The 27,983-nt window shown below is 50.6% G+C and overlaps 1 protein-coding gene across 1 annotated transcript; it reads right to left on the bottom strand.

Annotated features, from left to right (window-relative positions):
• Window positions 1–14: 14 nt before the first annotated feature.
• On the bottom strand, window positions 15–27,983 carry CAPN1 (calpain 1). The gene is made up of 22 exons (XM_068554191.1): window positions 27,324–27,983; window positions 26,309–26,576; window positions 26,085–26,154; window positions 25,700–25,818; window positions 24,029–24,162; window positions 23,773–23,941; window positions 22,841–22,924; window positions 22,408–22,493; window positions 21,974–22,048; window positions 21,674–21,834; window positions 6,769–6,947; window positions 5,862–5,873; window positions 4,864–5,075; window positions 4,723–4,762; window positions 4,077–4,142; window positions 3,933–3,990; window positions 3,078–3,142; window positions 2,610–2,678; window positions 2,273–2,351; window positions 1,531–1,647; window positions 1,181–1,239; window positions 15–806 (listed from the first exon to the last, which is right to left on the bottom strand). The coding sequence occupies exons 2-22, from the start codon at window positions 26,573–26,575 to the stop codon at window positions 780–782; spliced, it is 2,148 nt and encodes a 715-aa protein (XP_068410292.1). The 5' UTR covers window position 26,576; window positions 27,324–27,983; the 3' UTR covers window positions 15–779.

Genomic DNA, 27,983 nt, shown 5'->3' with positions numbered 1-27,983 from the left:
GAGTCAAAGGTGGGGCCGTTTCCATTATTATTATTATTTGGGGTTTCTCTGCATGGAAACATGAGACTGCCCCACCCCATGCCCAGGTGCCTCTGGCACCCCCATAGGTGGTACATCAGTCCCCACAGAGGCCCCTTTAAAATCACCAATATAAAAAAGGAGGGAGGGAGGGAGGGAAGGCCTGACCACCCCACAGGCCAGGCCGCTCCTGGTCGGCAAGCGGGGACAGGGCTGGGGGGAATGTGGGGCAGAGGGGGGCACTGGCTTCGGCACAGGAAGGAACAGGCATTCATTCCCAGCCCTGCGGAGCAGGCCCCAGCTGGGAGGGCGCTCCGCACGGCTAGACGGCAGGCTGTGCAGAGCTAGTGGTTATAGTTTAAAGTCTGCAGGTGGGGCGTGGTGGGCTTGGGGGTGGAATGGGTGGCCTGTGGAGGGAGGGGAGGGGACACATCAGGATGTCCAGAGGCCTGGGGCCGTCAGCTCCCCCTGGGGCCCCATCCTGAGGCAGAAACTAGCAAAAGCTGCCTTCCCAGTTTGGCAACCGGAGGGGCTGGGGGAGTCCATCTGAGCCCGTGGCCAGTGGAGGCAGGGAGGGTCACACAGCTCTGCCCAGAACAAATGAACTGGGGCGGCCAGGAGGTGAGGACGAGGACGAGGCCGCCTCCTGCTCCAAGGAAGGCACTTGCAGCTGGTGTGGCCTGGCGTGGCGTGGCGGGAAGGCACGGCCCGGCAGACGAGGAGGGCAGAGAAGCACAGCAAGGGGCTCATGCAAGAGCCCCTCATGCGAACATGGTCAGCTGTAACCACTGCCGGGCAGAGGGCGGAGAGAGGGGTCAGCCAGGGCAGAAACCCCAAGTCCGGCCTCCCAGCTCCATGGCTCAGGAGTCGCCATCTCCTCACTCCCTTGAGTGCAGGTGGGCGAGGGACCCTCCCGGGGAGGGGGGCGGGACACTCTCTTACCTCCTTGACCCCTGGGAGCCCAGGCTGCTGGCTCCTGTACAGGCCTCCAGGGGTCTGGCCCATCCTTCCCAGGACCCAGACACCCAAGTGTGTCCTTGCAGGACCCAGGTGGCCGGCCTTAGGGCTGGCGCTGGCACTGAGGCCGCAGCCTCCAGCCCAGGAGGGTAAGAAAACACCGCCCCTGAGCACCTTCCCCAACCCGACCGGAGGACAGCCCCACCTTAAACAAGTCAAAGGTCACGACTCCATCCAGATCCGTGTCCAGAGTCTTGAAAAACCCTGTGTGTTCAAGAAATGATGACATGGGGCGGAAAACTCAGTGGGACCTTCAGGCAGGGCCAGGACCAGGCCCACCTCCTGCCTCACCCCCACCTCCCCACAGCGCCGCAAGCTCTCTCACCCTCACAGCCGGGGAGCAGCCCTTCCTGCTGCTCGAGAGCCCCCTCCAGAGTTCCCACCCAACTCCCTGTCGCCTGGCACTCAACCTGCCTGGACCTCCACCTCCCCGAGACGCTCATTGGGGACGAGTTGGGGACTGAGCTGGAGGGGGGAGCCGACGGGGACACTCACGGAACATGGTCTCCAGCCGCACTAAGCAGCACACGAAGTTATCGAAGTCCACAGCCAGGTCGGGTTCCGAGTAGCGGGTGATGATGAGCTCGTACAGCTTCTTGCTGAGCTTGAAGCCTGGCGCAGGAGAGCAGGTGAGGGCCAGGGAGGTGCAGCCGGGCCAGAGGGGGCAGAGAGGGGGACTGAGGCTGGGCAGGGTGAGCCCCAGGGCTGGGGGGCATGAAGACCTCCTGGGCAGGGCCGGGAGCTGGGCAAGTGCTGGTCCAGAGGGAGCTTGAGGACCCAGACTGCCCCAGGGAAGCAGGTGCAGGTCATCAGGGCCCAGGGTCCAGTTTCATTTGTTCTGAATGCCCTGGCCTCATCCTGACGTGGGACTGTGAGGAGAGCCCTGCACTGCTCCCTTTGGAAGCTCTGGAGGCCAGCTCCACGCCTCCCTGGCTGTGTGGCCTCAGGCCAGTCACTACCCCTCTCTGAGCTGCACTTTTTTCTGCTCAGTGGGATAATAAAAGACCCTATCCTCATCCGGCTGCAGTCAGAACAAAAGGAAATGCTGATAAAGCGCTTGGCTCAGTCACCAGGAGAAAAAGGCAGTAGACGGCTGTTACTACTTCACCACCATTGCCATCACCCCCTCCAGGGACAAGGGCTAGTGGGTGGGCCACCGCCCTGGGTCGCTGTCAGAGAAGCGACCCAGGGCCATCTCCCTGGGGCCCCACGAGTGCCACCAGCCCTCAGGCCTCACCTGCAGACTCGATGGCCATCCGCATCTCGTAGGCACTCATGCTGCCCGACTTGTCCAGGTCAAACTTCCGGAAAATGGACTGCGGGGGGTGGAGGTGGGGGGCAGAGGGTGAGGGCTTGGCGAGCATCCAGCCCTTCCCGTCTGCCCAGGGTGGAGGGCTGACGAGGGTGGAGGGGAGAGGCCCGAAGGGGGTCAGCCACTGGGATACGTGGGCTCGGAGAGGCAGACCCAGGGCCAGGGACTAGTCCACGCAGCTGGTCTGGGAGCCGGAGCCCGGCCGCCCGCCGTGACTGAGGCTGCAGAGGAGGGGAGGGTGCTGCCAGCAGGGACCACCTACCAGGTAATTCCGGATGCGGTTCCACAGGATGTTGAACTCCACCAGGCCCAGCTTCCCGTTGCCATCACGCTGGGCGGCCATTAAGAAGAAAACTCCACAGCTTAAACCAGGCACCGGGTGAGTGAGCACCGGGGAGAGCAAGACGAGGAGGGGGAGGGGAGAAGGGGCAGGAGCCCGCAGAAGGCTGCCTGGGGCCAGGCCGGAATCGGGGTGGCTGGGAGGGGCGCAAACAGAGCACCAGCCTTAGGGTCACCTGCAGACGAGGCCCTGCCCGCCTCTCACTCAACACAGGCCTGTGCCTCGGTCCCCGCCCCACCCCGATCAATGGGAAGATGCCAGGAAGGAACTGGTCTGTCCACACTTGTCCGTCTCTCTGCGCTGCTCCTGGGATGGGTCACCCAGGGCTCTCCCCATGCCTACATCCCAACCCAAAGCCCAGCTCAGGAGGCAAAAGCAAAGGGAGGATACGTCCATGAGGTTCACCATGCTGCGGCAGGACTCCAGGCTGAAGCCCTTGGTCCGCAGGTCTTTGTCTGCAAGAAAAACCAGTCCCAACACCTCAACCCAGCCAGCTTCCCGGGCCTGCCCCGTGCTGGGCACACTGGCGGGACAGGGGTCCGGGAGGCACCATTCCTGTCCCGCGGTGTGTAAAATCTAGGCTAGTAGGTGTGTAGGATTGTTTCCATCATCAGAAAAAAGAGTTTAAGGTATTTTAGCGGTCAAGCCGGTGTCCCAACAGGCACGTCAACACCGCCATTAGACCCGAGTGAAAAGGAACAGTGCTAAATAGAAGTGAAAGAAACACAGTAGAAACGTGCAGCATAGGTGGTCACGGCAGGGGTGGGGTTTGCTGCAGGCCCCGAAGGGTGAGAAGAGCAGGAGGGGGGTTCTGGGCTGAGGGGACAGCGTGGACAGAGGTCAGAGGTGAGAGGTCAGAGGCGGGGGCAAAGGGAAGGTTGAAGGGCGGTTGCCTTCAGTTTTGCACGTTGGGGAGTGAAGCCGGCCACCTGCCTTCTGGGAGGAAATGGGGCCCACACACTGGCCCTAAGGTGCTGTCAGCCGGCTAAGCTTCTAATTACACCAGGCACAGCGCTCAGGCACGGAGAACAGCAAGACGGCATGAGGAGTTTGGGAGGAAAAAGGGGGTGAGCAGGGCTCAGAAAGGTGGTGGAGGGTGCCGCACCCACGAAGACCAAGGGGTTGGGTTCAGCCCAGGGTGGGAGCGGAAGGCTAGATTCTGGAGCTTGGAGGAACAGAGGAGGGGGCGTAGGGGGGTTGGGAAGCAGGACATGGGGTGGAGGGCAGCCACTCAGGGATGCTCACGTTTGCTGATGATCCTGTTGAGGATGGTCCGCAGCTCCTTGACGCTGATCTCCATGTCCTGGGGGAAGAGGGAGGATGGCACCCACTCTGGGGAAAGGCTGCCCCTCGGTGCCGCCGAGCAGCCGCCCACCACGCCCAGCCTACCTCCCCTGCCAGTTGTCTGAAGAGGGATTTGAAGTTCTCATCAATCTCCTCTTCTGAGAGCACTTGCTGGATGGAGAAGCGGGGGAGAGCAGGTCAGGGGTGCCCCAGCCAGGCCCCTGCATGGGCAGCTGCTGGAGGCAGGGCTGGGACCACTCATCAGCTATGTGGCACTTCACCTCTGAGCCTCACTCTTCTCATCTGTAAAATGGGAACCTGGCCCCTACTCTATCCCTGTCCAGGCCTCTGTGGCCTAAATGTGGAGGGTGAAGGTCAGCTCAATGATGAACAGTGAGGCTTTGATTCCCTGCTGCACGACCTTGGGCAAGTTCCTTAACCTCTCTGAACTTGAGTTTCCCACTGAGAGGGGAGATAGTGACAGCACCCTGACACAGCTGTTATGGAGGAAATGGGGTGACCCAGGTAAAGAGCTCAGCACAGACCCAGCAGAGAGCAAGAACCCAGGGACCCTGTGCCATTATTATCACAAAGTCCTTTGCAAACTGTAAAGTGCTGGGCAAATGAGGGATTAGTATTACTCTTACGGCTCCTGCCAGGAGGGGCTCTGCGCTGCCAGCCGGAGCCCAGGGCACAGGACACCCAGGGTGAGGGAGAGGAGGAGGGTGGCTGGTGGGGGCAGGGCACGTACCTCATCAGGGAGATTGGCCTGTATCTGGTCGTCCAGCTCTCTGCAGAGGGTGGGGAGACAGGGGGCCAGTCAGCAGTGGGGGTGGGGCAGGAGGGGCGTGGGGGGGGGGCGCGGAGAGCGGGGAGGGGGTCTTCTACTCACTGGGTCCCAGCGCTCTTCTCTGAGAAGAAACGCAGCACAAAGTCGCCCTCCTTGTTGGGCTCGAAGGTGGACGGCACCACCACATACTCCCCGGGCGGCAGGCGGAAGCGGGTGCTGACCTCCCGCAGGTTGATGAACTGCTCGGAGCGGGCCCGAGACGCGTTGGCCAGGAAGAAGTCCCGTTTCAGGTGCACGGCCGGCTGGCCCATCAGCTGGCGGGAGGGAAGGAGGGAGCGGGGGCTGCAGCTGCCCGCTCAGCCCACCCTTAGGAGCTGCCCCCAGACCCAGATCCAGACCCAGAACCAGACCCCAGGCTCCAGGTTCTGGCCACGCGGCTGGAGAGCTGTGTCACAGCTCAGTCACCCACAGGCTACCCGACCCTGACAAGTCATAGTGCTTGTTGCCTCACCTGTAAAATGGGGGTAACAGCCCTGCCTACTGCACCGGGTGGAGGGGAGGAGACACCATGAGGTGAATGTAGATACTGTGACACCATGAAATAACTTTCTCATTATCCTTACCCGGAGCTTCCCCTGTGTCAGACACTGCAGGGCCTTTTACACATGTCACCTCACTTAACGCTCATGACAACTCATTTTACAGACACTGACGCCAAGGCTTAGAGCCTAAGCAACTTGCTCAAGGGTACAGGACACTCAGCCCACTCACCAACCTGCTCCTAACCAGCACCCCAGATGGCCTCAGTGTAAACAGTTAAGACAGGAAGAGCCTCATGGGTGCGTGTCAGGTGGGGCTCTGAGGGCCAGGGTTCAAATCCAGCTCCCTTACTTATTACCTGCTCTGACCCCCAGGAGGACAGTGTTTGCTCTGCCCACTGAACAGTGGGCAGGGGGCGGGGGCACCGTGTTAGCCCCAGAATGAGGAGACTTCCTAGCTCTCTACGTGTGGGCTTGCCGCCGTCCTGCTCCCTCTGGGCACCATCGGGCCATGTGTGTTCAAGGGTGTGCAAATCCAGGCGAGTCAGATGCCACACCTACCTCCGGAGGGACCTGCCAGAGAGATGAGGGAAGTTAGAGATGCTTGCTTGGCCCAGGGGCAGACGCTGTGGTGTGTGCTGGGCAACGGCCCTGAGTTCTTAAGATGAAAATGATGGGATGAGGAGACCAGGAGACAGGGTCCTGGACAGGGGCCAGTGTTGACCCAGACCTGTATTCATGCCAGAGAGGGACCCCAGGACCCCAGGAGGGAGGCCCAGGCAGGGCCCTCTTTGTCCCTGGAACGCCCCTGCACCTCAGCTCTGAACCAGAGCCTCCAGGACTAATCCCCGGGGTGGCCAACTGCAGAGTCCTCCAGCCCAGGGACATTGGAGGTGCACCCCAATCTGCTACAAGGGGCTGTGGGCCTGGGCTGAGGCTGCGACTGTCCTTTACCCCCACCAGGGAGATCCAGACGTCTCTGTCTTGAATACAGTGCATGAAGCAGGGCCCTCCGTGGCCAGCCTCTGCATACATACTTCCAAGACAGGGAGCTCACTACTCCTTCAGGGAAGACCACTTGCCCACTTCTTTCTGAAACTGAGTCAAAGTCTTTCTCCCAGGTGTCAGCTAAGGCAGATCCCTCTGCCCAAAAGCAGCCATGCAGCCTCTAAGGACAGGGGAGAATCCCAGAACCTTCCCCTCTCCTAGCTAGCATCTTCCTCATCCTCCATCCGCCTCACGGGATGAATTTTAGGCCCTTGGCTGCCCCAGTGCTGGCGGAGGGCCTCAGCAGGTGCCTCCCGAAGGCTCAGTCTAGGGCTGCGTGCCTCAGGGGTGTGACTGGCCCCAGTCGGCTCAGGACGGGCGGGCGCCGCCTTGTCCTCTGGCGCCGCTGGCGCCCCCTGGCGGAGCTCGCCGGGAGGCCGCTTTCTCTGCCGGGTGCTGGGCGATCCGCCGGCTCACTCGCCTCGTAGACAGCGAAGCCTATGGTCTCCATGTCGCGGCCAAATCGGCGCTCCCGACGCCGGTGCTTCTGCATGAGGGCGAGCAGGAAGCTGCAGCCTGACTCCCGACTGCTGTAGTCGTCGTCTGGGTCATCCGTCTCCTCCAGCTGGATCTTGAACTGGGGGTTCACCCAGAAGGTGGCTGCAGGAGGTAGGGAGGCGGGATCAGAGGAGAAGCAGAGCAGTCACCCCAAGCCTTCCCTCCCCCATGTTTTCATTCATTCATTCATTCAACAAATATTACTGTGGCCACCTTGTGCCAAGTGACAGATGTGCCACAGGGACACACAGGGTCCCTGCCCTCATGAGCTCCCATGCCAGAACGAACCGGAGGCAAAGCATGACCAAGTCAGGTTAGTTAATGGAACAATTACAAAGAAAGCAAGCTGAAGTCGGGCAGGGAAGGAATCTTCGAGGTGACATTTGAGCTGAGACCTGAAGGGGAAGCCCTGGGAAGCCTAGGCAGAGGGAGAAGAAAAGACCCACACCTGGGGCTCCAGTGAGCACAGGGGATCCAGGGAGGTTGGCAGAGGTTGGCGGAAGCAGGGTCGGTGATAAGAAGTGTGGATTGAATCAAAGAGCAAAAGGACCCCCTGACAGGTTTGCACTGGGAGGGGCATGATTGGATCAGGATTTTAGAAGGTGACTGCAGGAACTTCCCTGGTGGCACAGTGGATAAGTCTCCGTGCTCCCAGTACAGGGGGCCCGGGTGCGAGTCCTGGTCAGGGAACTAGATCCCACATGCACGCCGCAACTAACAGCTCGCGTGCCACAACTAAGGAGCCCTCCTGCCGTAACTAAGGAACCCGCCCGCTGCAACTAAGGAGCCGGCAAGCTGCAACTAAGACGTGGCGCAACCAAATAAATAAATATTAAAAAAAAAAAAAAAGGTGGCTGCTGTGTGGACGGTGACTTAGAAGAGGGTGAGAGAAAGCAGGGTCTGAGAGGAGGCCACTGAGCTGCAAGGGCTGAGGGGGACTTGCATTTCTGGCAATTTAGTGATTCAGCTGCCTGAACAATCCTCCTGACTAAAACAACCAAGTGCCAGACAGAATACGCAAAACTTCTTTTTAAAGGCACCAATAAGTCCAGCATTTCCCTCTCCCCCCACATACAAAATTAACATTAATCAAAAAGACAGATAATAAGCAAGGATGTGGGGACTTCCCTGGTGGCACAGTGGTTAAGAATCCGCCTGCCAATGCAGGGGACATGGGTTTGAGCCCTGGTCTGGGAAGATCCCACATGCCGTGGAGCAACTAAGCCCATGCACCACAACTACTGAGCCTGTGCTCTAGAGCCCATGAGCCACAACTACTGAGCCTGTGTGCCACAACTACTGAAGCCCACACGCCTAGAGCCCGTGCTCCGCAACAAGAGAAGCCACTGCAATGAGAAGCCCGTGCACCGCAACCAAGAGTAGCCCCCGCTCTCCACAGCTAGAGAAAGCCCACGCACAGCAATGAAGACCCAACGCAGCCAAAAATAAATTTATTAAAAAAAAAAATTAAAAAAAATAAGCGAGGATGTGGAGAAATCAGAACCTCACGCACAGCTGGTGGGAACGTAAAATGGTGCAACTACTTTGCATAATAGTCTGGCAGTTCCTCAAATGGTAAAACACAGAATTACCATATGACCCTGCAATTCCACTCCTCTGGGTGTGTGTGTGTGTGTGTGTGTATATCCAAGATTAATGACAACATACACCCACACAAAAAACATGTGACCGTTCCAAGTAGCATTATTTATAATTGCCAAATGGTAGAAACAACCCAATTTAAACAAAATGTGATATAACCAAACAATGGAATATTATTCAGCAATTAAAAGGAATGGAGTACTGACACATGCTACATAACACGGATGAACCTTGAAGACATTATGCTAAGTGAAAGAAGCCAGTCACAAAGGACAACGTGTTGTATGATTCCATTTATATTAAATTATTGTCGGGAACAAGCAAATTCATAGAGACAGAAAGTAGATTAGTGGTAGCCTGGAAATGAGGGGGAGGAGGGGCTTGGGAGTAAGAGCCAGGGGGTATAGGTTTTCTTTTGGGGGTAATGAAAATGTTCTAAAATTGATGTGATAATGGGTGCACAACTCTGTGAATATAGTAAAGGCCACATTGGATTTTATACTGTAAGTGGGTGAATTATGTGGTATGTGAATTATATCTCAATAAAGCTGTTTTAAAAAATGGAAACTGGGAGCCATGAAAGGTAAATAATGCCAAAGGATTTCTGCAGACTCCTAGAGATCTTGAGTCCTGCCTGGGCTCAGGCGCAGGAGGTAAGGTCCAGTAGGAGGTCACAGCCATAAAACTGGAAGCCCCATGAGGAATGCCAGCAGGGTAAGTGTGAAAGAAAAATAAAACCACTGGGAGGAAGTGAAACATTCTCTGAGGATTTATAACCACAAGCCAGCCTTCTCATGAGCTTGCAGATTTAATTCATGCTGCCCATGAGGTCAAAAAAAAAACCTTAAGGAGAAAATTTATTTTTAAGAGTCCTGGGTTGGGAGTATCCCAGGTGACTGGCAGAAACACTAGACGAACTTAACTTCATCCAATAACTCGAACAACTCCTGAAGATAAACTTCTAGGTCAAATAAGCCAAAAACCTCAGAAGGTTGAGAACCAGCAGCCACAATGGATGAACCTCATGATGGCTGAGAATGAGCAGCCACAACGACGAACAACAACTCACCAAGACTTCAGATACTGAAATTATCAGACACAGAATATGAAAGACTAGGCTTACTATACTTAAAGAAATAAATGAGACGCTTGAATATATGAGCAAGAATGAACAGATTAGAAAAAGAGCCATTAACACTTCCAGAAATAAACTTTTCAAGTGAAATTAAGTATTTGTTGGAAGGATTAACCAACAGCAAAAAAGAAAATCAGGGCATTGACAATGGATCTAAGGAAACTACCCAGAATGCAATCCAGGGAGATTCAGAGATGGAACATTTAAGAGATGTTAAGAGATCTGGAGGGTTGACTGAGGAGGTCCAGCTTACATTTGATTGGCATTCCAAAAGGAGAAAATAAAGAGAGTAGGAAGGTGATATTCTAAAAGATCATGGCTAACAATTTTCTAGAATTGCTGAAAGACATCAATCTTCATACACAGGGAGCTCGACAAATCCAAAGCATAATAAAAAGAAATCCCCACCTCAACACATCATGGTCAAATTGTAGAATATCAAAGAAAAAGAATCTTAAAAGAGAGAAAAGACAAACCATTTCAGAAGGCATGGTAGACAGACAGACTCCCGACTCACATAGTGACAGTGGAAGCAGAGTGAAGAGTAATAGCATATTCAGGGAAGTGAAAGTAATGTCAATTCAGAGTTCTATATCCAGAGAATTGTCAAGAATGAGCACACTATAAAGGCATTTTATACAAGTACTGAGAAAGTTCATCACCAAAAGACCCTCAGTAAAAGAAATTCAAAAGGATATATTGCAGACAGACAGAAAATGATCTCAGATGAAAGGTCTCACCGTTCATGAGAATAGTGAGCAAAAATACTAATATTATGTGGGTAATCAAACAAATACGGGCTATAACAAATAATGGGGATGATGATGGTGCTTAATTTAGGACAGGCAGAAAACTGTTAAGAATTAAAATACTAGCTAAAGATAGCAGATTGAACAAAGGGAGGGTGTGATCCAACTTAAATATTCTCAAGTCTTTACATTATTCAGGTGGAGGGTAAAGATATTGATCAACTAGCTTTGGAACTTATTAAGCAAGCTCTTCTGTCTTCCAAACTCACAGAGGGAAAAACTAGCAGAGAGAAAAGAAAAAATTCAATCCAAAAGAAGGCATAGCAGGAGGGACAAATCGAAAACGCATAGTAAGTCTGCTGAAATAAATACAAATATATCAGTAATCACTATGAATGTAAATGGATTAAACTTTCCAATCAAAGGACAATGTTTTCCAAATTCAACTTTTAAAAAAATCAGTTATATGCTATTTATGAGAGATAACTAAAACACTGAGCCATAGAAAGATCGGACATCAAACGGTATAACAAGACATACCACAAAAGTACTAGTAGTAACTAACAGAAAACTGCAACAGCATAGTAACACAGACTGAAACAGACTTGAAAGTAAAAAGAATTATTAAAGATGAAGGTGGTCACTAGATAGTAAAAAAAAAAAGTTTAATTCACTAGGAACTTATAACAATTTTAAACTTGATGTACCTAGCTCAACATATGCAAAGAAAAATAACTGACAGAAATAAAGGGAGAAATTGGCAAAGCCAGCAAGATGGTGTGAGATTTTATTATTCCTCTTCCAATAATGGATAGATTAAGCAGACAAAGTGATCAATAAGTTTGATATAATGAACAATTATAGAAGATTCCCCCTAACATTCAGAGAACAGTATACTGGTCAAGAGAACAGACTCCAGGTTCACACTGACAGGGTTCAAATCCCAGCTCTGCCACTTATTAGTGACTTTGGCAAATTGCTTAATCACTCTGTGTCTCACTTTCCTTATCTGTAAAATAGTGATAATGTAGTACATCCCTCATAGGGTCAGTGTGAATGTTAAGCAGGTTGTTATATTTAAAATATTTACAGGAGTGCTAACACAATGTATGTGTTAGCCAGTCTTTTCAAGAACACGTGAATATTCATGAAGACTCACCACATGCTGGGCCATACCACCAGTTTCTGTTTATTTCTAAACTATGATCTCATATAGATCATATTTTCTGACTGCAAGGAAATTAAGTTAAAAATCAACAATAAAATAATAACTGGGAGGTTTGATTATTGATTCAATCTCTTAAGTGTTACAGGTCTATCCCGATTTTTTATTTTTCTTGAGTCAATTTTCATAGTTTGTTTCTTTCTAGGGATTTGTTAGTTTCATCTAGGTTATCTAATTTGTTGTCATACAATGGTTCACAGTATTTTCTTATAAATCATTTATTTCTGTTGGGTTGATAGTGATGTTCTCTCTTTAATTCCTGATTTTAGTAATTTGAGTCTTCTGTCTTTTTTCTTGTTCAGTTTGGCTAAAGGTTTGCACTTTTTGCTGAGCTTTTCAAAGAACCAACTGTTGGTTTCATTGATTTTTCTCTATTGTTTCTCTGTTTCATTTATTTGGCTTTCTTCTGCTTGCTTTGGGTTTAGTTTGCCCATTTACTAGTTTCTTAAGGTGGAAAATTAGGCAATTGTTTTCAGTTCTTTCTTTTTTAATATAGGTACACAGTGCTTTAATTACTATTCTATGTGATTTCTCATTTACATTACTATTTCTTTTGATAAAGTAACTCATTCTACGGGGCCAGCATTACCTTGATACCAAAGCCAAATAAAAACATCACAAGAAAAGAAAATTACAGACCAGTAACATTTATGAATATCAATACAAAAATCCTCAACAAAATACTAGCAAACCAAATCCAACAGTATATTAAAAAGATTACATACTATGAAATAGGATTTATCTCAGGAATGCAAGAATGGTTCAACATAAGAAAATCAATCAATGTAATACATCATGTTAATAGGACAAAGGGAAAAAAAAACACATGACCATCTCAACTGACATGGAAAAGGCATTTTACAAACTCCAAAACAAATTCATCATAAAAATATTCAGGACTTCCCTGGTGGCGCAGTGGTTAAGAATCCGCCTGCCAATGCAGGGGACACAGGTTCGAGCCCTGATCCAGGAAGATCCCACATGCCACGGAGCAACTAAGCCCATGTGCCACAAATGCTGAGCCTGCGCTCTAGAGCTCGCGAGCCACAACTACTGAGCCTGCGTGCCACAACTACTGAAGCCCGCGTGCCTAGAGCCCGTGCTCTGTAACAAGAGAAACCACTGCAATGAGAAGGCCACACACCACAACAAAGAGTAGCCCCTGCTTGCCACCAACTAGAGAAAGCCTGCACACAACAATGAAGACCCAGTGCAGCCAAAAATAAATAAATAAATTTTTTTTAAAATTCAGAAATTTAGGAATAAAAGGGAACTTCCTCAACATGATAAAGGGCATTTATGGAAAACCCACAGCTAATATCATACTCAGTGGTGAAAAAAAAAGAAAAATGAAAGTTTCCCCCCCAAGATCAAGAACATGATGCCCACTTACACCACCACTATTCAACATTGTATTGGAAGTTCTAGCTAGAGCAATTAGTCAAGAAAAAGAAAAAGTATCCAAATTGAAAAAGGAAGAAGAAAACTATCTCTACTTGCAAATGACATTATCTTGTATATAGACAAACCTGAAGAATCCACAAGAAAGTTTAGAGTTAATAACAGATTCAGCAAAGTTGCAGATTACATCAGAACACAAAAATCAGTTGTGTTTCTATACACCAACAATGAAAAAATCCAAAAAGGAAATTAAGGAAACAATTTCTTTATAACAGCATCCAAAACTATAAAATACCTAGGAATAAATTTAACCAAGGAGTTGAAAGACTTGTACACTGAAAATTACAAAACATTGCTGAAACAAATTAAAGAAGACATAGAAAAGTCAAAAGACATCTCATCTTCATGGACTGGAAGACTCAATATTATTAAGATGTCAATACTACCCAAAGTGATCTGCAGATTCAATGCAATCCTTATCAAAATTCCAACAACCTGGGGCTTCCCTGGTGGCGCAGTGGTTGAGAACCTGCCTGCTAATGCAGGGGACACAAGTTCGAGCCCTGGTCTGGGAAGATCCCACATGCCACGGAGCAGCTGGGCCCGTGAGCCACAACTGCTGAGCCTGCGCGTCTGGAGCCTGTGCCCCGCAACGGGAGGGGCCGCGATAGTGAAAGGCCCGCGCACCGTGATGAAGAGCGGTCCCCGCACCGCGATGAAGAGTGGCCCCCGCTTGCCGCAACTAGAGAAAGCCCTCGTACGAACCGAAGACCCAACACAGCCAAAAAATAAATAAATAAATAAATAAAGTAGCTATAAAACAATCAAATTCATGCTCTGCAATTCAGTTTAGCTAGTCGTTAAAAAAAAAAAATTCCAACAACCTTTTCCCACAGAAGTGAAAAGCAGATCCTCAAATTCATATGGAATTGTAAGGGGCCCAGAAGCCAAAACAATCTTGAAAAAGAACAAAGTTGGAAGACTCACACTTCCTGACTTCAAAACTTATTACAAATCTATAATAATCAAAACAGTGTGGTACTAGAATAAAAATAGACATACAGACTGAAAGAACAGAACTGAGAGCCAAAAGTAAACTCATACATAAATGGCCAATTGATTTTTTTTAAATTAATTAATTAATTTATTTATTTTTGGCTGTGTTGGGTCTTCGGCGAGCGGGGGCCACTCTTCATCGCGGTGCGCGGGCCTCTCACTGTCGCGGCCGCTCTTGTTGCGGAGCACAGGCTCCAGATGCGCAGGCTCAGTAGTTGTGGCTCACGGGCCTAGTTGCTCCGTGGCATGTGGGATCTTCCCAGACCAGGGCTCGAACCCGTGTCCTTTGCATTGGCAGGCAGATTCTCAACCACTGCGCCACCAGGGAAGCCCACCAATTGATTGTTGACATGGGTGCCAAGACCATTCAATGGGGAAAGAATAGTATTTCAACAAATGATGCTAGGACACGTGGGTTTCCACAAGCACAAGAAATAAGTTGGGTACCTATTTTACACCATAAACAAAAATTAACTCAGAACGGATCAACAACCTAAATATAAGAGAGCTAAAATCATAATGCTCTCAGAAGAAGATACAAAGATAAATGACCATGGATTTGGCAATGGATTCTTAGATTATGACACCAAAAGCATGAGCAACAAAAGAAAAAAATAAAAATTGGGCTTCATCAAAATTAAAACCTTCTGTGCTTCAAAGGACACTATCAAGAAAATGAAAAGACAACCCACAGAATGGGAGAAAATACATACAAACCATCTATCTCATAAGGCTCACATCCAGAATATATAAAGAGATATATATATATAAGGAATATATGAAAAGACAACCCGATCTAAAAATGGGCAAACTATTTGAATAGACCGTCCAAAAAAGATACACAAATGGCCAATAAATAGATGAAAATATACTCAACATTATTGGTCATTAGGGAAATGCAAATCAAAACTTCAATGTGATACCACTTTACACCCGCTAGGATGGCTATAATAAAAAAGTTGGACAATAAGTGTTAATGAGGATGTGGGGAAATTGGAACCCTCATACACTGCTAGGAGGAAAGTAAAATGGAAAGTAAAATGGCTGCCACTTTGGAAAACAGTTTACAGTTCCTCAAAAAGTTAAACATGGAGTTACCATACAACCTAAAAATTTCACTCCTACTTTAGACCCAAGAGAACATATGCTCATACAAACACATGTACATAAATGTTCAGAGCAGCATTACTCATAATAGTCCCAAACTGGAAACAATTCATCAACTTTGGAATGAATAAGCAAAATGTGGTATATCCATATCATGGAATATTATTCAGCCCTACAAATGAAATGAAGTACTGATCACACTACAACATGGATGAACTTTGAAAACGCTATGCTAAGGGAAAAAAGCCAGGCACAAAAGGCCACATATTGCATGATTCAATTTATATGAAATGTCCAGAATAGACAAATCTATAAAGACGAAATTAGATTACTGGTTACAGGGCTGGTGGGTGAGAGGGTTAGGGAGTGACTTCTAATGGATACAGGGTTTCTTTTCAGCACAGTGAAGATGTTCTGGAGTTAGGTGATGGTGATGATCACACAGCATTGTGAACATATTAAAATGACTGAATTGTACACATTAAAAGTGTGAATTTTATGGTATGTGAATTATATTACAATTCTTAAAAACATTACATATCAAAATTGTGTAACTCAAAGGTACACTTGGAGGGAAATTTATCATTTTAGGTGCATACACAGGAAAAAAAATTAATGAAATAAGTGTCTAATTTAAGAAGTCATAAAATTACAATTGCATCAAAAAGAATAAGATACCTAGGAATAAATCTAACTAAGGAGGTAAAAGACCTGTACTTGGAAAGCTATAAGACACTGATAAAATAAATTGAAGAGGACACAAATGGAAAGATATACTGTGCTCATGGATTGGAAGAATTAATATTGTTTAAATGACCATACTACCCAAGGCAATCTACAGATTCAATGCAATCCCTATCAAAATACCAATGACATTTTTCACAGGACTAGAACAAATAATTCTAAGGTTTGTATGGAAACACAAAAGGTCCTGAATAGCCAAAACAATCTTAAGAAAGAAGAACAAAACTGTAGATATCACACCCCCTGACTTCAAACTATACTACAAAGCTACAGTAATCAAAACGGTATGGTACTGGTACAAAAACAGACACATACATCAGTGGAACAGAACAGAGAGCCCAGAAATGAACCTACACTTATATGGGCAATTTATGACAAAGGAGTCAAGAATACAAAATGGGGGAAAAGACAGCGTCTTCCAATAAATGATGTTGGGAAATCTGGACAGCTACATGCAAAAACATGAAACTCGACTACTTTCTCACACCATATACAAAAATAAACTCAAAATGGATTAAAGATTTAAAGGTAAGACCTGAAACCATAAAACTTCTAGAAGAAGCCATAGGCAGTAGGCTCTTTGACATGGGTCTTAGTAAAATTATTTTCGATATGTCTCCTCAGGCAAGGGAAACAAAAGCAAAAATAAACAAACGGGACTACATCAAACTAAAAAGCTTTTGCACAGCAAAGGAAACTATCAACAGAATGAAAAGACTGCCTACTGAACAGGAGAAGAAATTTGCAAATGATATATCCGATAAGGGGTTAATAGCCAAAACATACAGAGAACTCATACAACTCGACATCAAAAAAACAAACAACCAAATTAAAAAATGGACAGAGGAACTGAATAGACATTTTTCTAAAGAAGACATACAGATGGCCAACGAACACATGAAAAAATCCTCAACATAACTAATCAACATCGCAATGAGATTTCACCTCACACCTGTCAGAATGGCTATTATTAAAAAGACAACAAATAAGTGTTGGCAGGGATGTAGAGAAAAGGGAACCCTTGTGCACTGTTGGTGGGAATGTAAATTGGTGCAGCCACTATGGAGAACACAGAGATTCCTCAAAAAATTAAAAATAGAACTATCATGACATCCAGCAATTCCACTCCTGAGTATTTTTCCAAAGAAAATGAAAACACTAATTCAAAAAGACAGATACTGGATGATTTTGTTTATATGTGGAATCTAAACAAACAAAACAAATGAACAAACACAGCTAAACAGTAACAGAGTCAGAGATACAGAGAACAAACAGGTGGTTGCCGGAGGGGAGGGGGAGAGAGAGAGAAGACAAATAAGTAAGAGAGATTAAGAGGTACAAACTTTCAATTACAAAATAAATGAGTCACAGATATGAAATGTACAGTGTGGGGAATATAGTCAGTAGTTTTGTAGTGTCTTTGTATGGTGACAGATGACAACTAGATTTATTGTAGTGATCGTTTTGAAATGTACAGAAATATCAAATCACTATGTTGTGGACCAGGAACTCACACAGCATTGTAGTTCAATTATACTTCAAAAACAAACAAACAAACAAACTCATAGGAAAAGAGATCACATTTGCGGTGATCAGAGGCAAGGGGTGGGGGCAGAGGGAATTGGATGAAGGTGGTCAAAAGGTATACATTTCCAGTTTTAAAGCGAATAAGTGCTAGGGCTGCAATGTACAACATGATAAATAGAATTCACACTGCTATAGGTTATATATGAAAGCTGTGCAGAGAGTAAACCCTAAGAGCTTAAGAGTGCTCATCACAAGGAAAAAATACATTTTTTCTATTTCTTTAATGTTGTAGCTATATGAGATGATAGATGTTCACTAAACTTACTGTGGTCATCATTTTATGATGTATGTAAGTCAAATCATTATGCTGTGCATCTTATACAGTGCTGAATGTCAATTACACCACAATAAAACTGGAAAGAAAAAAAAGACGTCATAAAATAAAGTCTAAAAATAAATCCAAAGAAAGCAGAGGAATGAGATAACAAGCTAGAAAGCAAAGATTAATAATATAGAAAAAATACTAAAAAGGATCAATAAAGTAAAAATATCATTTCTATTTAAAGACTAATATTGACAAACCCCTCATAGGATTAATAAAACAAAAGAGGGCTTCCCTGGTGGTGCAGTGGTTGAGTATCTGCCTGCCAATGCAGGGGACGGGTTCGAGCCCTGGTCCGGGAAGATCCCACACGCCGCGGAGCAACTAGGCCCGTGAGCCACAACTACTGAGCCTGCGCGTCTGGAGCCTGTGCTCTGCAACAAGAGAGGCCGCGATAGTGAGAGGCCCGCGCACTGCGATGAAGAGTGGCCCCCGCTTGCCGCAACTAGAGAAAGCCCTCGCACAGAAACGAAGACCCAACACAGCCAAAAATAAATAAATAAATAAAATAAATTTAAAAAAATAAAAAATAAAAAAATAAAAACAAAAGAGACAATGCCAACAAGCAACATTATCAATAAAAGAGATGATATCATTACAGATGAGGTATGGTATATTAAGCATGACTTCATGCTAATAATTGTGAAAACAAGATGCAAAAGATAAACTTCTAGAAAATAAAACTCATCAAAATAGTCTCAAGAGGAAATAGAAGACCTGAATAATTCAATCACCATTAAAGATACTCAATAACAAAAGTAAATCTTCACACAAATAAAAGAGCAGGCCTGGGCTTCCCTGGTGGCGCAGTGGTTGAGAATCTGCCTGCCAATGCAGGGGACAAGGGTTCGAGCCCTGGTCTGGGAAGATCCCACATGCCGCGGAGCAACTAGGCCCGTGAGCCACAACTACTGAGCCTGCGCGTCTGGAGCCTGTGCTCCGCAACAAGAGAGGCCGCGATAGTGAGAGGCCCGCGCAACGCGATGAAGAGTGGCTCCCGCTCGCCGCAACTAGAGAAAGCCCTCGCACAGAAACGAAGACCCAACACAGCCAAAAATAAATAAATAAATAATTCTTTAAAAAATAAAATAAATAAATAAAAGAGCAGGCCTGACAGCTTTATAAACCAGTTCCACCAAACATTCAAGCAAAAAATCATACCCACCTTATGCAAACTCTTCTAGAAAACAGAAAAAGAGAAAACATTTCCCAGTTCACTTTACCAGCCAAATACAGCACCAATACCAAAACTAAACAAGGTAAGTATGAGAAAGGAAAACTATAGGCAAATCTCAGTCATGAACATGGATGTAAAATTATTGTATAACAAAAGTTATGTCATGACTCTGTTGTTTTTATCTCAGGAATGTAAGGTTAATTTAATATTAGAAAAGTGATCAGTGTAACTTACCTTTTTAACAGATAGAAGAAAAAAGCTAATTCTAATAATAAAGTATTTAATAACATTAAGCTTCATTAATCTGATAAAAGGTGCATACAAAAATGAAAACAAGGGGCCTCCCTGGTGGTGCAGTGGTTAAGAATCTGCCTGCCAATGCAGGGGACACGGGTTCGAGCCCTGGCCCGGGAAGATCCCACATGCCGCGGAGCAGCTAAGCCCGTGCGCCACAACTACTGAAGCCTGCGCACCTGGAGCCAGTGCTCCACAACAAGAGAAGCCACCGCAATGAGAAGCCCACGAACCGCAACGAAGAGCAGACCCCGCTCACTGCAACTAGAGAAAGCCTGCACACAGCAAACAAAGACCCAACACAGCAATAAATAAATAAATATATAAACAAAAACAAAAACAAAAACCTAGAGTAGAAAAGTTTTTAGTGATGAAATCTACAGTCAACATTTACTAGTAAAAACTTTTCCTTTGAGAGAGGGGTAATACCAGGACATAGCCAGCGCTAGCCAGCATGCCGCAGGCCTGGCCAGCACATTACACAAGAAAATGCAACAAAAATAATAAGAATTGGAAAAGAAACAAATTCATCACTATTCTCAGATGCTATACTGTCAGTTAGAAAAGCAAAAAGAATCTACAGAAAAATGAGTAAAGTTAACTACAGTTTAACAAGTTTGCTGGATACAGAATAAACTTAAAAAGGTCAGCTGCATGCTACAGTATCAGCAACTACTTGGGAGAGGTAATTTTAAAAGAGATACCATTTACAACAGCAACAAGATGATAAAGTATCTAGGAATAAATCTCAACAGATGTATAAGCCCTTTACGATGAAAGACATTAAAGAAGGCCTAAATAAATAAAGAGATATACCACATTCTTGGATAAGAAGACTCAAAATTGTAAAGATGTCAATTCTCCCCAAATTGGTCTGCAGAGTCAATCCAATTCCAAAGTAAAATCTCAAAAGGGCTTTTTGTAGGACTTGGTAAACTGATCCTAAAATTCACATAGAAAAAACACAAAAAGCAGAGAGCACGAAGAGCTAAGAGACTCTTGAAAGAAGGAATTCATCCTGTCCGATTTCAGGACTTATAAATCTATAGCTACTAAACCAATGCACTCTTGGCAGTGGGATAGGCCAAGGGACAGAAAAGCAACTCAGAAACAGACCCACACGTACGTGGGAACTGTATGACGGGGCTGGCGCTGCAGGGAAAGGATAGACTTCTCAATAAGTGGCACAGGGAACAGTGGTCATCTGGTTGGGGAAAAACTGAAATTAGATCCCTGCGAGGGAGAAGAATGCTTGGAAACAGAGGGCTGTGAGCCAGCCTGAGAACCGCCAAAGGGGGCAGGTCATGAGAGCAGAGCTGTAGTGGTAGACGCGACACAGAGGAAGCTGGCCAGTGAGACGCTGCAGCACCGGGGTGGGGTGGAGGCTGGGTTGGAGGGGGTGAAACACTGAACTGGAAGCCAGCAAGGAAACGCCGAGGGCGGCACTCCTGAGAAATTTCACTCTGAAGGGGAGCAGAGAAATGGGCTGGGGAGTGGGTGGAGAGACAGGCGACTGTTTTGGGGCAGGCAGTTCTCTCATCATGACACGGAGTGAGAGGTGACAGACGAAGGGGCAGGAGGCTTTCAGAGTGAGGGAGAAGGGAGTCTGGAGCAGAGGTGGGGGGTCCCCACGAGCAGGGACAGTTCTGCCACTGTCCCGGGCGGCAAGGCAGCAAAGGCGGGCACAGGTCCAGACAGGCTGGGGGATTTGGGGGTGGGAATGGGACGGGTGTCCCATGAAATCAGATGAGAGTGACAGTGGAGGCAGGTCCGAGGAGAGAGTGGGAACGTACTCGTAGGAGCTGCTGGGGTCATGCAAAGTGCACAACTGAGGTTTGCGTCTGTGAATTTACAGGGAAAATACTGCCCCAGGTGTGTAACTTCTCTCCAGGCACAGTCAGCGGTCCTGGAGCCGGTGGAGAGGGTTCAACTAGGGTTATGGTTGTACCAGGTAAGAGGAGCAGAGGGACACAGGGGCTGGGAAACGCGAGCATTTGCGGGGGGGGGGAGATTAAAATGGTGACTCCAACCTGGTAAGGATGAGGACTCTAGCCTGGTAAGAAGAGAAGGCAAGATGGGAGAGGAAGGATACCCCATGCATCTAGACGCCCAGGGAAAGGTGACAGAGGATCGAGGAGGGAGACAGTGGGCCAGGAGGAAGGTCTCGGAATGAGGAGCGACAGGAAGGTGTCTGGACAGCAACGAAGCCTTCTCCCCTTGTCAGCACTCTGGCTCAGACCCCAGCAAGGGAATCAAATGTGGCTCTTTGGAATTTACAAGGACATTCAATATTTCATCCTCAAAGCAAATTCGCGAGGTCAGCACAACTACCCCTACCTTACAAGCGAGGAAACTGAGGCTCAGAGAGAAGACATGTCTGGGGCAGCAGGGCCAGAGCCCGCCCCACTGCGCCCTCAATGCCAGGTCACCTGGGTAGTTGCGGCAGCCCCCCGCGGTGCTCCCCCGCCGCCAGGTGCCCTCGTACAAGGTGGTGTTCCAGTTGCAGAACCTCTGGCTCTTGAGCGCGTCGGGCGTCAGGTTGCAGATCTCCAGGCGGGTGAACTCACGCATGAAGTCTCGGAAGGACATCCTGGGGCGGGGGTCGAGGTGAGAGGTGAGCCAGGGCCCCCAGCCAGGGCACCGAGCGACGTGGCACGGCTGGGTGTGGGGGGATTGGGAGTTGGGGTGCCTGTCCCCAAGAACGGCCAGACTGAAGAGGGGCTGCTCACCAGAACTCCCCGTCCTCCATCTTGACCCGGAGCTGCTCCCGAACATAAGGGTCTACGTTGTTCCACTCCGAGGAGCTGTGGGGAAAGGGCACTGCCAGGGGCTGCCGGCCACTGACCTGCCCAGCCTCTGTCCCTGAGGCCTGTCCTCCCCTGGCCCGGGTCAGGAGGCCTCCTCCAGGCCAAGTCCAGAGATCCCAGTCCCAGGGGTTGTCTTATAGGGGCCGGGTCAGATGCCCCGAGGACGCTCACAGGCTGGGCACAGTGGCCCGCACAGCCTGAGCTCTGTCAGGGCAGTGCTCAGACCCAGTCGCATGCAGATGGGCCCCTCTGTCCAATCCCGAGCCCACCCTGGCCTGGCAGAGCCCCCGGCAGAAATGCCAGTGGCACTGAACAGCCTCCCCCAGCCTCCCTGGCCGGTGTCCGCGGCCCCTCACCCGTCACTCCAGGCTCCTGTCCACTCCACCTCGCCCCAGGGGTTCCGCATCCGGATCAGGTTCACCATCTGGCCCTGGTAGTTCACCTGTTCCCCAGGCCTCCCATCAGTGCCTGCTTCTGGCACACACTTTTAGCACCCCTTCCCTCCACCTCACCCTCGCCGAGCCCAGCTCAGCACCCAGCACCCACCATGGGAAGCATAGCTGAGAAGCCTGATGGGGAATAACCTGCTGAGGAAGGCAGCTATGTGCACAAGCTAGAGTAAGTCAGGGTGGCACAAGATAAATATCTCTGGATGAGTCCCCAGGAGATAGAAAAGGTGCTGCAGGAGGTCAAGGGAAGAGTCGGCCTCTCCCACAGCCATGGCCACGGGCCAGAGAGACAAGGAAGCAGGAACCACCCTGCAGGGAAGACCTCCACGTGGGGCAGTACCTGCTTGGCCCCGGTCACAGAGTAGGCGTGGCCCTTCACTAGCTTCTTGAAGGTGACAGCCTCCATATCCAGAATGCTGGAGATCTGCAGAAAGACCCACATACTATGGCCAGTGTTCCCATCCCCGGTCAGCAGATGAGCCCCAAGTCTTGGCATTCCCTTGCACACACAACAGCTATGGGAAGTGATAGGCAGGAACCCTGACCCCATCTCAGCCCCTGGAAGGGGTGCTGCCTGCTACTCCACCAATGTTACCACTGGTGGCGGCGCCTGGGCACCCCACTGACACTGCTTTTGGCCAGAGCTGGCCAGACCCCGTGCAAACATGCATGAACACATACATACAGCCATGCATAGCCCCTCCCCTCACCACAGAGCCACGAGGTCCTCAGAGGACCTCGTGTGGAGGGACACAGTGAGGCGGAGAAGAGGGCCGAGAACCGACTAGAGTCGGGTAGGACTGGGGAAGAGCATGGGGGCGGGGTTAGAGTGGAGGATGCAGTGATGGGGGGCGGGGGGGAGGCTGAGATCAAGGATGAAGGAGGTCTGAGGATGAGTCGTGGGAACAGAAGAGCAACTGAGGGAGTGAATGGAGTACGGGAAGAAGCAGGGGCCCACGGGAGCTGGGACTAGGAAGGAGCTGAGGTCTGAGGCTGCGAACTGGAGAGCAGACAGGCAAGGCCTTAGATGACAGGAACGTGGAGCTGAAGTCAGGAAAACAAGCTGAGGTCTGAGGTTTTGGGGACCAGGATGACGCCAGGCATGGAGGTGGAAGATGGGACTGAAGCGATGGGCGAGGCTGGGTGAGGATCTGGGGATGGTGTGAGGTGAAGGATGGGGTCTGGAGCCAAGCCTGCAGCGAGTCTGAGGCTGGGCTGGGTAGGGAGAGGGAACCACTAGGAGACTCAGGTCACAGGATGGAGCGCACTCACATCAATGGAGCAGCCCAGCAGGGAGCCTCGCTCCAGCGCCTTGAGGATGATGCTGTAGAGGTCGCTGGGCGCCTTCCGCAGCTCGTACCATTCGGTGACCCCACCTGTGAAGTCCTCAAAGCCCTCGGAGGTGCTGCCTCCTGAAAGGGCCTCGTAGCTGCCATTCACCCTGTGGGAGGCCCAGGTCAGCACTCTGCACCAAGCGGGACCCCACACTCTGGGGGTGGCCTGGAGCTCTCGCTGGGCCCCTACTCACTTGGCGTAGGCCTTCTCCAGCAGAGCACTCCAGAACTCGTTGCCTTGGGCAGAGTGCACGAACACCAGCTTCCCATCCTTGGTGGGCAGCAGGTCATCCACCACCACGTCCACCCACTCCCCAAACTGCCACAGCTGGGGGAAGAGGGGCACAGTGAGTACCTGCTTTGAGATCCCCTGGGCCTGAGCTCAAGCCTCAGCAGCTCTCCCACTTACTAGATAGCTGACTCTAGGTCATATACCCTAGACACGGGATCTGAGCAAGTTATCCTCTCTGAGCCTCACTTTCCCTCTCCACGAAAGGGAACAGCAATGCCTTCCTCATGCGAAAACTAAAGATTAGGAAGGTAGTTTTTAGGGCAGCATTGTTGATAGTTTTTCAAACAGACCAAGGTGACTCTTCAGGTATGGAGAGGTTACAAAGCTCGTGGGCCTTGGCTCTCCCGGAACCCCTGCCTTCCTTTCCCCCTCCCCATTCTAGGCCAGGGTGTGTGTGGGTGTGTGTGTGTGGGTGTGTGGGTGTGTGTGTGTGTGTGTGTGTGTGTGTGTGTGTGTGTGTAGGGGGGGTGCGGATACCTATGTAAATTAGGTGTGGAATGAAAATGTGTCATCCAGATCCTTCAACCACAAGGTGGCCAGCAAACCGCAGGGTTTGCTTCATAGATGCCTTGAGGGGCAAGTTCCCCAGAGGGCTAGGAGTCGGCCAAAAGTGACTCAGTGCTACGGCATTCGGGGCTGTGTGTGCGGCGCGGAACAAGGGGGCGAGGGGAGGAGGTGGGCCCACCGTACTGTCTGTGAGGGAGTGAACGGGCCAATCAGAGGCCGGGGAGGAGCGGATTGGAGGAGTGAGGGGAAACGGTGGGGAAAGGGCGGTGAGGCCACGCCCCAGTGGGCCAGCGCTGGCAGGTGCCGCGCTTGGCCAAAGTACTTGCCACCACACAGTGGGTCCTGCAAGTCAAGCCGTAGGCGCTGAGGAGGGTGAGGACGAGGTAGGGCAAGGGGCTCCCTGGCTAGGCGGAAGGAGAGGACACCGGGGCCAGAGATTCTCATCCAGGCTTCCTGGGGGTGTGTCTCTCCCAAAACCAGCCTACTGAGAATTCATTAGTGTGATTTGAAAATTGGGCCCTGTGCGCAAACAACATCAGGAAAAGCTGGTTCAGATAGGCTTAATCCCGAGTCTTTCTTTTCTGCAAGGCTCTCTAAGAGGCTGGCGATTGCCAAAGTGCAGGCGGAGTTGGGAGTGGGAGTGGGTGGGTGGGTGGACTGATGCCAAGGGTGTAGATGGCCACATGTGCTGGTCGGTTTTCCCCGGCAGAACACTCTGTTTCTCAGATAGGGAAACTGAGACCCTGAGGAGGAAAAGGATTTGTCCCACAGGACATAACACAGAGATCTTTCTACTCTTCTAAGCACTTTTTTCCCCCGATGTGCACAAGCATCCAGGAAAACTGCCAGCCGAAATACCTGCCCAACCGTTTCACACATGACAGATTCTCACACATGACAGATCGGAGATGGAATCAAGAGGTCAAATACAACACTTTCGAGAGGGAGGACTGGCCCTGCAAGGTGTGGCCCTGAGCCACCCTAACTTCAGTGTCCCCACCACCTCCAGTGCCTGCTACCCCTCTCCCTCACCCCCCGTGCCCAAGGTGCATGTGGGGCTCCTCACCTGGAAATGGAAGATGCCGACATAGCCATCCTGGAAGCTTTGGCCATGTGGAACTACTCGGTGCAGGAGGGTGTCATTGAGGGTAAGGGAGGCGATGGCCGCCAGGAGCCAACAGTCCCCTGGGATGGGAAAGAGCCACGTCAGGCCTGCTCTACCAATCTGCACCCAATGGTGCACACGAGTGCCATGCTGGGGAGAAGCTGGGGTTCCCTGGGCAGGGTGCCCCTCAACTTACAGAAAAGACCCAGGAATCTGGGCAAACCAGCCCCAGCACTGATAGCCAGAGCCTGCTTGGGCTTGCAGAAGGGAGGGGCTGAGGCAGAGCAGGAAGGAACGGGTATAGGGAACTACTTTGGAAAAACACTCAAAACACCCCAGGGCCTACCCAGTGCTCCCTGGCAGATGTCTGTGCGGGTGGCTCCATCCACGATGAACTGGGGGTTTGAGAACAGCTCCTGCAAGAGACCCAGAGTCCTGTCTCTGGGCCAGCCCCTCCTAGAAACTGGAACCCAGCCATCCCAGACCCCACTCTAGGGACCTGGAGTCCTATTCCCACTCCTCACCCAGGAAGGGGGTAAACTGGATCCCACCCAGGGTGGCCCCTCTCACCGTGGGACGCTTCCACTTGATGCCATAGGTTTTGGAGGAGTTAGGGCCCAGGTCCTTGAAGCCCAGGCTCTGGGGCACTGGGGGGAAAGCCTCATCACGGAAGAGGGCCCCACTCTGCAGGCAGTGAGCCCGCAGCTGAGCATAATCCTGGCCCAGGTACTTGATGGCGTTTTCATGGCGGCCCAGGCCCAGCTCCTTGGCCCGCTGCTTGTGCACTTGTGCAGACACCCCGGTGCAGTACACCGGAGTGATGACCTCCTCAGCCATCCTGTGGGAGAGATGGGCCTGTTCAGAACCCAGGCCTTCCCAGGACTAGAGCTGGGGCTCCTGTCTGCTAACACTGCTCTCCAGCCCGCTGCCATCCTTCCTCCCCAGACCTGGGGTTTCCCCCCCTCACTGCTCCTCTCACTGAATCAGAGCTGCCACCTCCCTTTGCTCCCAGAACCCTGGAGAGGGGCTTCCCATCCCCCCAGGTATGCTGGCCACCATCTCCCTACCCCCACCCAGTGCTACCACCTCTCTTCTCCCAGATGCCCATTGTCCTGGGTCTGCAGTCCTGTGGTCAGCCAGTCAGGTTGGGGAAGGGCGGAGCCCGAAATAATAACACAAGGAACCAGGAAGGTGGGAGACCCCAGGGAAGGCCTCTTTGACTGTTTCCCTGCCTGTAACCCCCCTCCTCAAACTAGCCGAGCTCCTGTACGCTGGCCCCTTTCCCTGGCTTGGGGTCTGAGTACTCCAGGCCGTCGGGGTCCCCCTCCCCAGGCTCCTGAGACAGGTTGAATGATCAGGGCTGCTGCGCCTCAGTCCTTTCCCCTCCGGCCCTCCCCCAGCCCAGCGCAGCCCGGCCGCTGGAGGCAGTGAGGAACGCAGGCTGGGGCGGGCGCCGGAGCTGTGCGACCTCCCCAGCCCCCGCCCCAGTCCCAGGCACTCAGAGAGCCCGGGGTAGATGTAGCCCCTCAGCCCGGGAGCAGTGGCCAGGCTCCGGGAACACCGGCCCGGCCACCCACCTCCTTACCTGGGGGAGGAGTGTTCGGGGGGTCGCTGCGGTCCCTGCGGCTGGCTTCCCCGGTGGCAGCTGAGGACAGGGCCCAACCAGGAAGAGCGCTCCTCCCCGCCCTCCTCCCGCGGCCCCTCCGCCCTCCTCCCTCCCTCCTTCTGCTCCTTCTCTTCCTCCTCCTCGGGCTCCAACCCCGCTTCCTCTCTGCACTCCCTTATCTCTCGGGCACCTTCTCAGACTATCTCTCTCACTCACGGTGTCTCCCGCCCCTCCCTCCGCAGACGTCGGGCCAACTGCGCGAGAGGACAAATTAGTAAAAGGCAGAGTTGTCCCCGGGGAGGGGCCAGCGCCAGTCGGGGTGGGGAGGGCTGGGGCCCGGGCGGAAGGGCACCGCGGGGGATGGGGAGGGAGAGGACAGGACAGGGGGTATTTTTAACCAGGGGCAACAGCTCGAGTTGCAGGGCCGGGCGGCCCCACCCCACGCGGCGCCCCAAGAGAGCATTCCCGGGAGTCCGGCCCGGCGGCGCCGCCTCCCACAGCCCCGGGTCCGTTCCCCCGGCGCCCCTCCTCCGCGGGGCCGCAGCTGTCCCTCCGCCCCCGGCCCCGCGCGTCCTAAGCGCGGGGCCGAGATTACCTCGGGCTGAGGCAGCTGCTCGGAGGAGGGGCCGGGCTGGCGGC

This window comes from Eschrichtius robustus, chromosome 11, assembly GCF_028021215.1.
Source record: "Eschrichtius robustus isolate mEscRob2 chromosome 11, mEscRob2.pri, whole genome shotgun sequence".
NCBI classification, from domain to species: domain Eukaryota; kingdom Metazoa; phylum Chordata; class Mammalia; order Artiodactyla; family Eschrichtiidae; genus Eschrichtius; species Eschrichtius robustus.
Note: the sequence above shows the minus strand (reverse complement) of the source record. Positions and strands in the feature narration are given on the sequence as shown.